The sequence below is a fragment of the Hypanus sabinus genome, chromosome 8 (assembly GCF_030144855.1).
Source record: "Hypanus sabinus isolate sHypSab1 chromosome 8, sHypSab1.hap1, whole genome shotgun sequence".
Taxonomy (NCBI): domain Eukaryota; kingdom Metazoa; phylum Chordata; class Chondrichthyes; order Myliobatiformes; family Dasyatidae; genus Hypanus; species Hypanus sabinus.
The window spans coordinates 28,265,388-28,282,109 of NC_082713.1; the positions used below are offsets into that span (position 1 = coordinate 28,265,388).

At 37.2% G+C, this 16,722-nt stretch overlaps 1 protein-coding gene across 2 annotated transcripts in view; it reads right to left on the bottom strand.

Moving 5' to 3' along the window:
- Positions 1–16,722, bottom strand: part of LOC132398000 (nuclear protein AMMECR1-like) — an 87,641-nt gene that overhangs the window by 56,611 nt on the left and 14,308 nt on the right. The window contains exon 2 of one of the 2 annotated variants that reach the window (XM_059976874.1): positions 399–509. The exons of the other annotated variant lie outside the window; for it this stretch is intronic. Coding sequence (XP_059832857.1) covers positions 399–509 — 111 coding nt within the window. The remainder of the gene's footprint in view (positions 1–398; positions 510–16,722) is intronic. 2 annotated transcript variants of the gene reach the window in all.

A 16,722-nucleotide genomic window follows, 5' to 3' on the forward strand; every position in this document is an offset into this window, starting at 1 on the left:
TGTTAAGATTTATTTTGTCTGTAACTCAGAAAATACATTAAGAAATGGTAACATACTGTACATTTACACACAATAAAGCACAAAACACTGATAAGAAATAGCTAAAAGTTTGTTGGGGGTGGAAGGAGAAAGGCACAGAAAGACAAAACATTCATGAGAATAAACATTGGACATTTGAACTGAAAGATCATCAGAGCACATTAGGGGTGTCAGTAAGACAGATGTTCTTAATGCAGGACAGCCTTTAGTACACAAGTATTTCCCAGATTACCTAAATGATTAGTTATTAGATTAACTTCCTTCCTTGATACATAGACAGAAAATACTGTTTAAACCAATGTACTGATGTCAGCATGCTTGAAAACAAAAAGAATAAATGAACTCTCTGCATAACTCACCTGGTAAGAGTGTACTCCCTGAGTCCTGAATGCAAGTTCATGGCAGAAAATGTACCTATGCATCCTCGCAACCGCTTATCACGGCCAATCTTCCATGTCACAAATAATGGGCTGGAAAATAAAGTGAGGGCATAAGTACCAGGATATGAAGTGCTATCTGAACAAATATTGTCTTAAGAAAGAAGTCTATTTTCAGCTCAACATTATAATAAAACTTTGAAGCAGCAATGGATAATAATTTTTCTTTCTGATAAAGCTTTTATAAAACACATTTAAAATTCAAAATTATGGGTGCAAATTATGTAATACAGATACATTACCACATTTTAAGAAAGGAAGTAAAAGGAACAGGATTTATTTAAAATTTAGAAGTTTAATTTAATTAAGCATATCATAAAGTACTATTAAGGATGGGCATACGTAACAGCTAATGCTAGGCAGCTTAAGCCAGAGATACAGATGTGAAACATTATGTCCAGAACAAAAGAAATTCATACAATCATATTAAAGTGAAAGGAATAATGCTTGGCTGCAATCACAAACGTTAGCAGTTTACATTACTCTTTGGCATTGATGTGCAGTGATTCTCATCAACCCAATAGAACAGAATCATTGCAATTTGGCTCGGTCTCTGCATCTACTTTAAATTCTTTTATCATTGTAAGAGATTCCATCCTTTTACATTCTAAAAACATTGTTTTGTGCTGCAAGGCTCTATGACACAATGCAATACAAACCAAATTCATGAACCTATTCAGAATTCAACCTGCAGGTCACTACATTATTTTAATCAATTCTTGCTCCAGTGTAAAATACCCAACAAATAAATACTACATTTGTGAAGCATTCAAAAAGGCAAGACATAGAAGGATACAATCCTAATGAGAGCACATGGGATTGTTGGGAATGAGCAACAATAGTTGGCAACTGTGACACTACAAAAATCCCCAAGACACTGTACAACAGATGCATAAATTCTGAAATCTAGCATGTCTGACAATTTAAGTTTTGTTGATTTCTGTACTTTGATGCAAATCATGTTGCTCCACTCAGCAAGCTTCTCACTGGAATAACGTGGAATTGTCTTTGACATTACCAACTTCAACACTAAGCTATAAAACATTAAGACAATAAAAAGAATGTGAGGTGGCCATTCAGCCCCTCAAGTTAGCTCCACTATTTTACAGGATTACAACTAATCAAGTCCACATACTGTCCCTTGTGCATATGTACATTGATTTGCTTACCTATAGGGACACATCTCTTTCAGCCTTAAATAAACCAAGTCTATCCCTACAGCTCTCTGAAGCAAGGAGCTCCAAAAACTATCAGTCCCAACAGAGGTTAGCCTTTAGCATCCACTCTTCAATGGGCACTCCTTGTTCTGAAACCACACCCTCTGCTCCTGGACTCACTCAAAAGAAATTACTTCTCCAAAACATTTATCATGTTTAGTCCCCTAGGAATCAATAAGATTACTTCTCATTATCCCAATTGATCCCAACCTGCTTGACCTTTTTGTCACTTTATTCATTCTAAGTTCCGGCTTTAAAGCAGCTCCAAAGGAAAAATTTCCCTTGGTTAGAGAACCAAAAAATTGTTCAGAATGCTTGGAATGTCATCTCAGCAGTGACTCTCTTAATTCATCTGAGAATGCTTGACTAATAATTACATTAGAGAAGCACATTTCCACTAACGTATTCAGAATACTCATTCACTGCTAAAACACAATTTTATAACTTTGTCACACTTTGGTCACATTCAGGCCAAGCCAGGTCTCCGACAGCATTTGCATCCCCCCCCCACTTATACCCAATTAACTTATTCTCTGACATATAACGTTCCTGCCACTCACTTACCTACACCAGGGATAATTTATCGTACTCAGTTAGTTTATCATCACATTTTTGTGGGTGTCAGAGGAAAGCTTTGGATAGAAAATTTTTGTACCTATCCAAAAATTTCTGTTAAATGTCCTGCATCCAGCACTTGTGCTGGCAGCTTGTTCTACACTCTGATCACCCTTTGAGAGAAGTTCCTCATGTTTCCCTTTAACATTTCACCCTAACCTATGACCTCTAGTTCTTACCTAAACTCAATGGAAAATGCATGCTAGCATTTATTCAATCTATACTCATAAATTTTGTATACCTCTATCAAATCTCCCCTCCATTTTCTCTGTTCCAAGGAATAAACATAGAAAATAGGTGCAGAAGTAGGCCATTCCATTTATTCCATAAAGTGCCAACCTATTCAACCTTTCCCTATAACTAAGGTCCTAAAGTCCTGGCAACATTCTTAAAGGATTTTTTCTGCTTTCAATCTTATTTACATCTTTCCTGTAGGTAGGTGACCAAAACGGCACACAATATTCCAAATTAGGTCTCAATTAGGTTACAATTTCAACATTAACATCTCAAATCCTGTAGTCAATAGACTGATTTATGAAGGCCAATGTGTCAAAAGTCTTTTTTAAAATAAAAGTCTATCTACCTGTGGCACCACTTTGAAGGGAATATGGATCTGTATTCCCAGATCTCTGTTCTAATGCACTGCTCAGTGCCCTTCCGTTCAACGTGTAAAACACTCACCTGGTTGATCCTCCAAAGTGTAACGCCTTTCTATCTACCAGTTTTCAGTCCATTTTCCCTTATGGTCCTGATCCTACTACAGGCTTTAATTGTCTTCCTCGCTGTCCACTACACCCCCAAACTTGGTGACATCTGCAAAATTGCTGATCCAGTTTACCGCATTATCATCCAGATCATTGACACAGATGACAAACAACAATGGAGGCAATCAACAGAATTTTGATACTATATCAGTATATTACACCCAGTTCAAAGTTTAAATATTTCTTTATTTTAAGTTTTTAAAGAATGAGATACAAGTCATTTAAATTGAAGGGAAACTTAACAGGGAGGAAGTAAAACTAGTTCTAAATTAGCTGCCAAATCCAGTGTATGCATCAAAACAGCAAAATATGCTGCACCCTAGAATTTGTACAAGCTATTTGTTTCATTCGGCAACACTAAAAAATATTTTAAAAACTTGAACCATCAAACCAAGGCTGAATAAATCTCAAAGTAACCAATCTCTGGGAAATTTTATTTTGATATCATAATAGGATCTGTGCAGAACTGCAGTTTAGGAAATTCCTCAATGAGTAAGTCACCTCCAAGTAATGAATGTGGAAGTATGAGAAATTCAACTGTATGAAGTAGTCATTTTCAGCCAATTTAGAATTTAATATGGAGTTTGCATAACTACCAAACTAACAAAGAAACAAACCACATAATTAATTTTGCTGCCTTGATGATTATCATCAAAACTTAGACCTCTGAACAGCAAGTTACCATATTTCTAATGTGGTGCTAGATTCCCAGAACCCATTATATACTCCACCTAGGGTGACAGGGAAGTGTACTGATTAATACAATTGTTTTACACTGCCAGTAATCATCAATTGGGGATCAATTTTCACTGCTGTCTGCAAGGACTGTACATTCTCCCTGTGACTGGATAGGTTTCCTCCCAAATGCCAAAAACGTACTGGCTAGAGTGAGTTGTGAGCATGCTATTTTGGTGCTGAAAGCATGGTGGCACTTACCCCAGCACAATCCTCGGACTGTGATGGTCATTGATGCAGAGAATATTTCACTATACATGTGACAAGTTAATCTTTCTCTTTGACCACACCTACTCCCGATCAGTTTTTTCCTTCCTGCCTAATTGCCATACATCAAAATATGAATTTATTTCAACATATTTTCTATTCACCTTTAGTCAGCTACTTGACTGGCAATTCCAAGAACAAATAGAATTTTAGTGAAGCAACACATACAAAATGCTGGAGGAACTCAGCAGCCCAGGCAGCATCTATGGAAAAAAGTACAGTCGATGTTTCAGGCAGAGACCCTTCATTTCTAGCTTCTGTAAATTTTCTCATTTATAACCTTAGTGAATCACTGTTTTGTACCATCAGCACAAGACATCATGTAACATCTTATGCCCAAAGCTAAACATATGACACACCGGAGATCTCCAATTTTGCTGTACTGCAATCTGGTATGACATTAGTAAACTGAAATAAGTAGAGAAAAGAGGGGAAAATGTGAATGCAACAACAAAAAAAATCCAATTAATTTATCCATATCCCAAAGTAATGAACTGTGACTTCACTTCTTTCACAATGATTCAATTTCTCAACTCCTATTTGGCCAAAAAATCAGCAGGTGCATCTCTCAAGAGAAATTTAAATACCATTTATTACAATCCTATTTTATTATTGTTATCTTACCTTCAAAAAGGGATAGCTTAATCCATGGATTTCTAGCCATCTTTATATCCAAAGCCAACTTGGATTTATTCAGCTAACTCCTGCCGTCTCAGAAGCCAGGATCCAAGGACTGAGAGTGTGATTATATTAATTAAGTCCTGCCTGCCCGCCGATGCCAAAATTAATGCTCAGGCAGCATTAATTTAGTTAATTTATGGCTGCCTGCCTTCTTCACACTCCTGATTTAATTCATTGTTACTTTTGGAGCAAAAATACAAATGAATCACAAAATATTTTACATTAAAATGACAAGAAAGTTTATAAACACAAGAAATTGTGCAGATGCTGAAAATCCAGAGCAATAAACACTTTGCTGGAGGAACTCTACTCCCTTCAGACCCCCTTCCCCACCAATCTACCTCCCCTCTCACCTAACAAAAAGTAATTTTGCACTCCTTCTACTCCCCCACCTAATTCTGGCTTTTCCCCGCCCCTTCCTTTTCAGTCCTGATGAAGGACCTTGGCCTGAAATATTGACTGCTTATTCCTCTCCATAGATGGTGCCTGAGCTGCTGAGTTCCTCCAGCTTTTGACGTGTGTTGCTCAAGAAAATTTGTTAAAGCATAGTAAAAGTTACACAAGGAGGACTAGAATTGAAAAGTGTGCATAAATTAATGCATGCATTATCTTTAGAAATAAAATGCACTTCAATAGAGTCAAAGTGAATGTAAAATTGTTTGTCAATCCCTTTTCATTTCACAAATGATAGAGGAGTCAAGTACAGGGTTCAGTTTCCCATTTTTGTCATGCTTATGTATAATAGTTCTTATTTACAATCAGGAACATAAGAAATAGGAGCAGGAGTAGGCCATTCTGCCAATCAAGCCTGCCCCACATTTCAATAACATGGCTGAAATGCCCATAACTCAGCTCTATCTACCTACCCCATAACCCTTAACTCCCCTAAGTAAAAAATTAAAATATTTGAAAAAAGTTAAGCAGAACTTGACATCAGGCAATCTGCTGCAATATAAGAGAAAGACCTCAATGATGCAATGTACATATTATATCTGACACTATTGGAAAAGGAGAATGAAGGTGACAAATTAATGTTAAAATGGGGACTACCAAAGATGCCACAAATTGTCACAGAAAAGCCAGATAAATTTTGTTGGAGTATCAAGATTTTTAATATATTGGTTTTCTCCACATTTCAGGAATAGAACAGATTCTGAACCTCATTAGTAAAAATAAAAGCTAAATTTTGCAAATGCTCAAGTCTGACAGGAAATAGCATTTACAAGAATCAATGTTCCATTGGTGGAAAGATCACAAGTGCTAATAGTCCCCAGAACCAGTGGTGGTGGGTACACTTGCACCTACCAAGTTCAACCATACTCAGACCAAGGTCAACAGATTAGCTATGGGTCAAAAACGTTGTCTCACTGGAAATTACAAGTGTTATGGAAACATCAACTGAGAGTTGCAATGGTGAAAGCCAAACAAAACCCATAGCAACCAAGAGTAACTGTTCAACACCAGAATAAAATACAATGCTTGAATTGGGAAATTTGGTTAAGTGACAAAGATTAGACACTGCAAGCCAACACAGAGCTAAGAAACAAGTGGAAGAACCAACTGAAAAATTGGAAAACCACTGAAAGTGCCTTGCCAGAATACACAGATGTTCATGTTTTGGCACTATTCAATGTGTAAGTAATCAGTTACTACTGTGGGTTCACCCTTTGTATGACTGGGTTTAAAATTGGTTCAAAATACCATTATTTTAAATGTATCATTTTCATTTTAGAATTTCATACTCTAACAAGCTAACAAGTGGACTTTAGTTTCCCTTTTGAAATTTACATTATATTACACATTAAATTATCGAATTGTACCCATTTCAAAAGCAATCTGAATATCATTATGCACAATGTGACTACAATGCATCAGAATAGTTTAATCTTGAATGGTTTTATTTAAGTCTTTGCTCTATGAACAATAATATTACTAGTTTTATATTAAAGCAGTTTTCTCTTAGAGATTCAGTGATCTTATCCTAATGGTGAAAAAGAGGATATTCATTTCAAAATAGGAATGATCTATAATCATAAATCTTTATTTACTTCCCTCATGCAACAGATTGTGTAAAAATGGGAGTATTACATTGGAGGGCAGCAGTCAGTACTAATCAACATGCCTCAAAACATGGGCCTTCGTACTTCCCTCTGCAACTGGATCTTTGGCTTCTTTATTGGGAGACCAGAGTCAGTATGGAACGGTAATAACATCTTATCCTCACTGACTACCAATATAGTCGTGCCTCAAGGATGCATAATGAGCCCACTGCTTTACTCTCTTACTCTCATGACCATGTGGCAAGACACAGCTTAAATGAGGCAAAAATCGCAGATGGTAATAAGGAGGTGCACATGAAAGAGACTGATTCACTGGCTGACTAAGTGTTCTGACAAGCACCTCACACGCAACATCAGCAAGACTAAAGAATTGACTATGGACCTCAGGAAGGGGAAGTCAGAACACACCAGTCCTCACTGACGTGTTAGTGATGGAAAAGATGAGTAACTGCAAGTTTGTGGGTATTAACATTTCGGACCATCTCTATTCCGGCCTCAGCACATTGATCGAATAACAAAGTACACCAGTTGCTTCACTTCATTGGGAGTTTGAAATTTAGTATGTCACCAAAGACTATTAACTTTCTACAGATGTACAGTGTAGTTGAGAGCTTTCTGACTGGTTGCATCAGTCTGGAATGGAGTCTTTGAGGCTGCAGATCAAGGACCTCTCTACCATTGAGTAGCATAGCAGTTGGTGTGACGCTATTACAGCTTGGGACAAAGTTCGGAGTTCTATTCCAGCATCCTCTGTAAGCAGTCTGTACATTTTCTCAGTGGGTGCATGGGGTTTCCCCCTAGAGTCCAAAGATGTGCCAGTTAGTGGGTTAATTGGTTAGTGTAAATCGTTCCAAGTTTAGGCTCTGATTAAATCAGAGGTCACTGTGTGGCACAACTCGAGGGCTGAAGGGTTGCATTCAGCAGTTTCTTCGTGTTACTTCCATCAGGGATAAGGTACAAGAGACTAAAGACGCACATACTTCTTCTCCTTTCCATCATGACCATAACCATTACCATGTTACAAATCTTTCGTACTATTTTGTAACCTATGGTACTTGTCTTGCACTGTACTGCTGCCTGAAAAACGACAGATTTGACAACAGATGTTAATGATAATAAACCTGATTCTGGTTGAGGCAGGTACAATGGTATCAATTAAGAAGCAGCTTGATATACACACAGGGATGGCGGGGCTGCTTACAGGGACATGGGCCAAGTGTTGGAAATTGAACTAGTTGGTGGACGTTGTGGTTGGCATGTACTGGTAGGGCCAAAGGCCTGCCTCTGTGCGGTGCTACACTGTTTCTAATTAAAAAGACATTTTATTTTATCTTCTCGCAACTTTCTTTTTTACTCAGTGTTTTAGGACACATTCAAACAACTCTGTTCTTTATACTGATTCTGTGTTCTCAGTTGCAACACCAGCAACAAAACAGAAGTTCAGGAATGATTGCATCTTAGACTAGAACCAAGCCAGGAAATGCCAGGCAGCAAGGAGATAACCAACAACTCCTCATGGAACTGCTAGCTCAAGACAAACACGATTTGTCCTTATTATTCCACTTGGAAAGTACAAATACATACAATATTACTATGGCAAAATGCTTGTTTTACTGCATACATTTGGAATCACAAGATTAGTACCTCTTGATGTTCATTTCAGCTTTTTTCTGTCAGGATGCCATCCTAGTTACCTCCACAATTACTCCCTCCAGAAACTTCATATACAGTATTGCTCAAAAGATTTTTCAGTTTAGCATTCATAGGCAATATTAAATACTTCAGTTACTTTGCAAAACATGGCTAAGATAGTTGACAATCACTATAAAATTACACACAGGTGCTGTTAAGACAAAGGCAAGACTAAAACAATGAGAATATCCTCCACAACTTCCCACAAGACACATCCTTACCTCTTCCTCCTCTCTCTGCTTTCCACAGGGATCACTCCCTCAGTGATTCCCTTATCCATTCATCCCTCCCCACTAATCTTCCTCCTAGCACTTACCCCTACAACTGACCGAAGTGTTACAACTGCCCATTCATCTCCTCCCTCACTTCCATTCCAGCCCTGTCCTTCTAGATGAGGCAACACTTCTCCTGCGAATCTGCTGGGGTCACTTATTGTGCCTGATGCTCTCAACAGGCCTCACCAATGTATAGGAAGCTACGTCGGAAACCAGGTTCCGCTTAATTTTAATTCCGATTCCAATTCTGACAAGTCAGTTCATGGCCTCCTCTTACGCCAAGACAAGGCAACCCTCGAGGTGGAGAAGCAAAACCTTTTATTCTGTCTGGGTAGCCTCCAACCCAATGGCATGAATATTAATTTCTCCTTTCTGTAAAAAAAACTTCCCCCTCCCTTCCCGACTTTAGCCCCTTCTCACCTGCCCATTGCCTGCCCCAGTGCCCCTCCTTCTCTTTCTCCTAACCTCAGATTCTTTTCTCCAACCCTTTATCTTTCCTATCCTTCTGACTACACCTATCACTTTCTAGCTATCCTCCTTTCCCTCCCCCATCTTTTTATTCTGGCACGTTCCCCCTTTCTTTCCAGTCTTGAAGAAAGGTCTCAGCCCAAATCTTTGGCTGTTTGTTCATTTCCATAGATACTACCTGACCTGCTGAGTTCCTCTAGCAAAGCATGTGTGTGTTGCTTTGGATTTCCAGCATTTGCAGAACTTCTTATGTTTACATCAGAATATTTGCTGTCCACAAACTACCAGTTTTGGCAATTTAGACACATCTTTGTGGTCATTTTAGTCTATGTTATTTATTACGTATCTAATTTCATTCTACTACAAGTTTCTTATTCTTTTAACATAAAAACCTACTCACATAAAAAAAGTCTAAATATTTGATTTTACAAATATTGGAAGCAGGAGGCAGCAATTCGTGCCCCTCTGGAACAAATTCCCAACTTTACCAAGTTTTACAGATCCCTCCATTTCAAATCACCTTCAGTGGGGTGACAACAAAAACTACTTTTGACTACTTGACTACTTTAATGGTATTATTGGAACATCTTTTCCTACTTGTTCTACAACATTTCACATCAAAATATATATATTTTTTAAATATATGAAAATAAATATACACACTGGTATAGGGCAATGGATTTAACGCTGGAAAGTGGAGTTGGATTTGGTATTTCTTCAATTGGTACAGACATGCTAAATCAAAGTAGTATTTGTACCTCTACCTCACTTGAGCAGAATGTTTTGTGCTTCTACCACACTTTGGTACCACTCTACCAATAGATCCTTCTCACAGATGCCACCTGAAGTTCCTTAAATGTTATACACTTCAATCAGTAAACAATTCCATATAACAAAGTCAAAAAATATTTATCATTTGTTGAAGATAGTCAGAGAAGAGGCTTTCAAACAAACATTAGCACGACTGGCTCAGAATAAGTTATATGCACATATCAATCTGTTTTTGATGGACAATTCTCACTTTTTATATATTAAATTTTAGAAATTACAAAGAATAAATGTAATAGTAAAAAAGTAAGAAAGATAATACTAACCCTCCCCCCCTTAACCCTTATCTAAAGAGAAAAAAAAGAGAAAGATTGCCTGGATATCGGAGGATCCCCACATGCTCCATGGAGTTCAAAATAATTTTGATACTTATTTTTTACTTTCCCCAATTACTATAATTTTATCTTCAAAGGACCTATGTATTTAATCCTATCTTTTGTAAGTATGGGAGACAAATTTTCAAAAATATATCATATTCATTTCTTAAATTATACATAATTTTTTCAAATGAAATACAACTATGTATTTCATTATTCCAACAATCTATACTTAAATATAAATCAGATTTCCAACTAACTGCGATAACTTTTTTGGCTACTGCCAATGCAATTTTTATAAATTTTTTCTGATACTTGTTCAATTTAAGTTTCGGTATCGTCCCTTCAATGTCTCCTGTCAATGTCAATGTTTTTGATGGACAATTCTCACTTCTGACCACGCAATGATTAACTCCTGACTAAACTGACTAAATGGTTTACCGTACACACAATTTATGAAAATGAAATCAACATTTCATTGACTACAGATTCTTACAGAACAGATTAATTTTGCTTCATTAACAGTATTCACCCAATTGAAAGTGTAACCAACCAGTGCGTGTAGAAATAATTTTCTGTAATGCAGCAAATTAAAATAATTCTGCTACATTGCGCAGAGTAGGAACTAGCAAGCAGCTCGAAATTCTCAGTAAATTTTATTAATCTGCAAAGGTCAAGCTGCTTGCCAGTTTCTTGTAATAGGAACAGAATAGCATGTATGCTATTCATTTTGTCCAATAGGAGGCTCTGATTATCTCAGTTTAATACCTGACATTATTACTTTAAAGTGTTGCTTTAATGCCAAGGAACCTTCAAATAATCTTCCTGCAAAGAGAGCTCCTGGAAGATGAAAGCCAAATGTGATTAGGCCATTTCCCCAAAATACTGAGAATTAGAAATAATTATCTGCATACTCTAGAAGAACTGGCGAATCCAATGTTGCAAAATCCAAATAAAATGTAGCCTGTCAATAAAATTGTAGGAATCCCACAAATGCCACGATGTGGTTTGGATTCTATAATTATGGTCAAGCAGGAAAAATGTATCATCTATCCCAATTGGCCATTTCCTTGGATTTCAATTGAATTTGCTCAATGCAATATTATTAATCATATCCTAGCATATTATGCATATACAGACTGCGCAAATCTAATCCTTCGATCTATATATGGATCAACATAATCTCAAAATGACTATGTATTCTGCAAAGAAAACATGAAATTCACAATGTCAACTAAGCTAGCATAAAAACATTTAAGTAATTGTGGAAATGAACTAAACATCATTACTTTGAGCTGTTCTTTCAAAATGAAAGTCAAGGAAGCACCAAGTAAAATAACTGTTATATGTCTGTTATTGTGCTAAGTGATTTATACAAGTAAATCCAGTATTCAACCAAAAGGTAGCTAGTAAGAGGATTAAAATGCCTGTAAAAATAAGCCAAAAAAGTGGAAAATGATAAAAATATTGGGCTTAATCGTAATTAATCCCCAATACATAATCACCTACATCCTTGAATTTTCAAGAAAGTGACTAGGGTGTGGCTACACCAGTCATCACCTTCAAAGATTCCACCCATAGATGCATCACACTTCACTTTACTGGAAGCAAAAATAATTTTTATTTAAAAGACAGCAAAAGACAAAATTATAGATTGCAAACCTGGCATCAGTCAGGGAGAAATGCTGAAATCTGTTAAAATTATATTAATGGGGCATTTAAAATAATCAGATGGGACATTGGCAATAAATTTTTCCAAAGGGAAATTAGAGTATTTTTGGCAGCAAATAGCAGCATAGATGAGGGCAAATCAGAGTATATGATATATTTGATCTACAAAAGAGCTTCTGATAAAATAAATTAAGCAGGAGGATTATTGAAGGTGGTAATAAAGTAGAGGAATTTTTCCCCAAATATACAGGACGCTAGGAAGAATATTTTGTAAAAGGTCTAGATCTACCCAGCTGAAGGATTGGAACAGTGTAATAAAGAAATCAGATTGATTTCTGAGCTGGTTGATTGCATAGAGAACAAGTTGACTGAACCCCTGATCTTACAAGTACAAAGCTCTTGCAAACATCGAAGGGCCTGTTGCAGGAATAACTAACTGTCTCCATGGTTGGGGCGTCTGAAACCAAGATCAGTCTCAAAATAAGCACCTGGTCATTCAGATAAATCTTTATCCAGCAAGTACAGTAGTTTTAGCATACTCTACTCTAGAACAATAGAAGTAGACTCCCAAAATATTTTAAAAAAACAGATTGATGTACCTTTTTAAGATATCCAGGGAATCAGAGAACCTGGAGTTGGTGCAAGAAAGTACCATTGATCTAATTGAACAGGGCAAGAACAAAAGCCTCATCCTGCTTCAAATGTTTAAGTATTCATGGTTTTTTATTTTCAAAACACTCAATTAAAAAATTACATTATACTCCGAATTTATTGCAATGAATTGTTTCAATTTGGTAAACTTTTAAGACACAAGAGCTGAATTTGGCTGTTTGTCCCCTCAAGTCTACTCCACCACTCCATTACGGCTGATTTATTTTCCCTCAAAACCCTGCTTTCTCCCTATAATTTTTGACACCCATACTAATCAAGAAGCTACTTATCCACCTCCACTTTAAATATACCCAATGACTTGGCCTCCACAGTCATCTGTGGCAAAGAATTCCACAAATTCACCACCTCCACCCATCCTGGGATCCACTGACTCCTTGGTTAATGGTAGGGTTCCATAGCATAAAAGATTGGGAACACCTGGTCTAAAGCAATTACTCATCTCTTTTCCAAAGGAAGTCCCTTTTATTCAGAGGCTGTGCCCTCTGGTCCTAGAACCCCTACCCCCTTCCCAGCTATAGGAAATATGCTCCTCACATCCACTCCATCTACGATTTTCAATAGGCTTCAATGAAAATACCACCCACACCCCAACCCCCCATCTTTCTTAACTCCAGTGAGTACAGGCCCATAGCCACCAAACATTCCTCATACATTAACCCTTCTAGTCAAGATAATCCTCGTGAATCTCCTTTGGACCATCTCCAATGCCAGCACAAATAGGACATTTCAGAAGTTTTAAACAGGATATAGAGAAGTTATTTTCAAAGTTTGACAGAATGCACAGCCTCATCTTTGACCAGAAGATGTTCTAAAATGAAGTCTCTGCAATAGCAATTTCAAAGTTGAAAGTTAACTAGCCTGAGCAAGATTTTCATTACTAGTATTTTGAAGTTAAAAATTCAATATAATGTAATAATGTTCTAATGTAATATATGTACATATACTTTCCAAGTCTGTGCAATTACCTTAATTTCAGCTCTAGTGAAAGTTTTCCAACTTTCAGATGAAACTAAAACCTGTCATAGCTCAACTTCACTCATTTTCAATTCAGATTTTACTCCAATGCACAACTCAGCCTGTATAGTAGTTAAAATGGACTTTGCAATTCAGGAGTTCCTGATCAATAAAATAAGAACCTGCCAATGCTAAAAATCAAAAGTATAAACAGAAAATATTGGAAAATTCTATGACATTTAAAAAAAGGAAGAACATTTTAGGTCACAAATTGTTCCCTGAAAAATGACTCAGCTCAGAGTTTATTTTTAAAAATAAAGCACCTTCTAAAAAGAGCGAGATAATTTTGATGAAAATACAATGAACAGCGGATTGCTTTCCAGAAGTTATGCAAATTAAATTAATCTTAGTTTAGACTTTATGCTCAATTGACAGAATTGGCTCCTTGTTTTTACACTGATAGTTTGAAGGGAGGTCAAATATTGCTTTTGCACTCATTCAAACCCCCAGTTTCTCCAACCAGACTTCACAAATAAAACTGATCATTGAAAATCCTAACATTGTAATGTAAACTGCTGATTGATTACAGCAACAGTAACTTGCATGTCTAATCAGCAGCTGTTCAGAAATTAATTTACTACCCTGCCTAAAACAAAGGCTCAACTTTTAAATCCCTCATTCTTTTTCTAATGTAGGCCACAATTAAAGATTACTACAGCTTTAAGGAAAAGCGGATTATAGGCAGTATCATAACCACAAGCAGATCACTTTATTCCATGAAGCTAGAATACAGACAACCTCAAATATACAACTTCACACTTATCTAGATCATAATCCATTTCTCTATCTTTTCCAACTAGGTGAAATGGATAAACTTCCTGCGTTCTATGCAGTGCTTTCCTTTGAGTCAAACAACATACTTTTCCATGATCTGCAAGTACCTTGACCCTTCCCCATTCCCATCCAAACCAATTCTGAACACAATGCACAGGACCTGGTTCTAGCAATGCCCATTATTATTCTTTACTTTCCACTTGAGCTAATTTGACACTTTCCTTTGGAATTTGCTGACATTCTATTGACCAGTAGGGCACATGGAACCTCGTCAAACCTCGCTAAATGTGAAATTAGATAGACAACTATTCAACTCTTCAAGCACACAGCTAACCTACTGCAACCTCATTCCTACTTATCCTGAGTAATTTTTCATTCCCTTGTAATCACAGATCTATATACCTTGTAATAAAAATGTTTGAAGACTTTGCTTCTGCCCCCATAAAGGTTCTAAAGACTCATGATCCTCTTAAAATTGCATATCCTCTGTTTTAAATAGGCAATATTTTTGTTTAAATGTATCCACATTCTAGATTCCACATGCCCTCCCCCCACAAGAGATATCCCCTCTACCTCGAATGCAGCAATGAACTCTAACAAAAAAAATTGTTAACACAGCAGTTCTTTAATAATTCTACGCTGTCCATGATTAACAGCTTCCTTCACGTTATGTTTAGATGGCAATTAGCTAGATTGGGTTTGTTCTAGCTGTTTTGTGAACAGGAAATACCTGGGCAATTTCCAACATCATTGGGTAGATGCAAGTGCCTTGATCGGGGTAGAGCTGGTTCCGCAGGTTTATTGTTATTTGGTCCCATAGCCTTTGCTGTAGACAGTGCATTTAGCATTTCTTCATAACACATTGTACAAATTTAATTCACTGAAACTAGCCTTCTGTGTTGCTAAGCTCTTGAAGCCTTCCTGTTATCCAATTATTCACCATCATTCACAATACATGATAGAAGGACAGAGATTCAACTCGATCCATTGATCGTCCACTATTGCACACTGTCTAACAAAAGTAGCCCTGCCTAACAGCTTCACTGATGTAATCCTGGCAAGCCCTTCAGCACTCATTGAAGCAGGACTAATCCACCAGCTTGATGGTAATAGTACAGCAAGAAATATGCCAGGCCACAATTTTGGTGCTGCTGGAGGTCCACAATACTTCATGGATGCCCAATTGAGCCGTCACATCTATCCTGAGACCATCACTTTACTTTTGTGTCACTCAAAACTGAAGAGTCCTCTGTGATAGGACAGGACTACATCCACAAGGACTATACTGTGGTCATTCCTCTCCATTTCAAACAAATGTGTTAATAGTTCTCCAGCATTACAACTATATCCTAAGAGAAATGGAGAATGATAACTCTGGAACTCTGATATGTATGACATGCATAGGAAACAGGGAACAAATAAGGTGCTTAAGGAGTACAAAAAGTACAAAAAAAAAAGAAATCAGAAGGGCTACATGAGGTTGCTTTGGCAGTCAAGGTGACGGATAATCCAAAAGCTTCTACAGGTATACTAAGAGCAAAAGGATAGTAAGGGATAAAATTGGTCCTCTTGAAGATCAGAGTGGTCGGCTATGTATGGAACCAAAAGAACTGGGGGAGATATTAAATGGGTTTTTTGCATCTGTATTTACTAAGGAAACTGGCATGGAGTCGATGGAAATAAGGCAAACAAGTAGTGAGGTCATGGAACCTATACAGATTGAAGAGGAGGAGGTGCTTGCTATCTTGAGGCAAATCAGAGAAGATAAATCCCCAGGACCTGACAGGGTATTCCCTCAGACCTTGAAGGAGATTAGCGTTGAAATTGCAGGGGCCCTGGCAGATATATTTAAAATGTCGGTATCTACGGGTGAGGTGCCAGAGGATTGGAGAATAGTTCATGTTGTTCTGTTGTTTAAAAAAGGCTCTAAAAGTAATCCAAGAAATTATAGACTGGTAAGTTTGACGTCGGTAGTAGGTAAATTATTAGAGGGAGTACTAAAAGATAAGATTTACAAGTACTTAGACAGGGACTTATTAGGGAGAGTCAACACGGCTTTGTGCATGGTAGGTCATGTTTAACAAATCTACTAGAGTTTTTTGAGGTTACCAGGAAAGTAGATGAAGGGAAGGCAGTAGATGTTGTCTACATGGACTTCAATAAGGCCTTTGACAAGGTCCCGCATGGGAGGTTAGT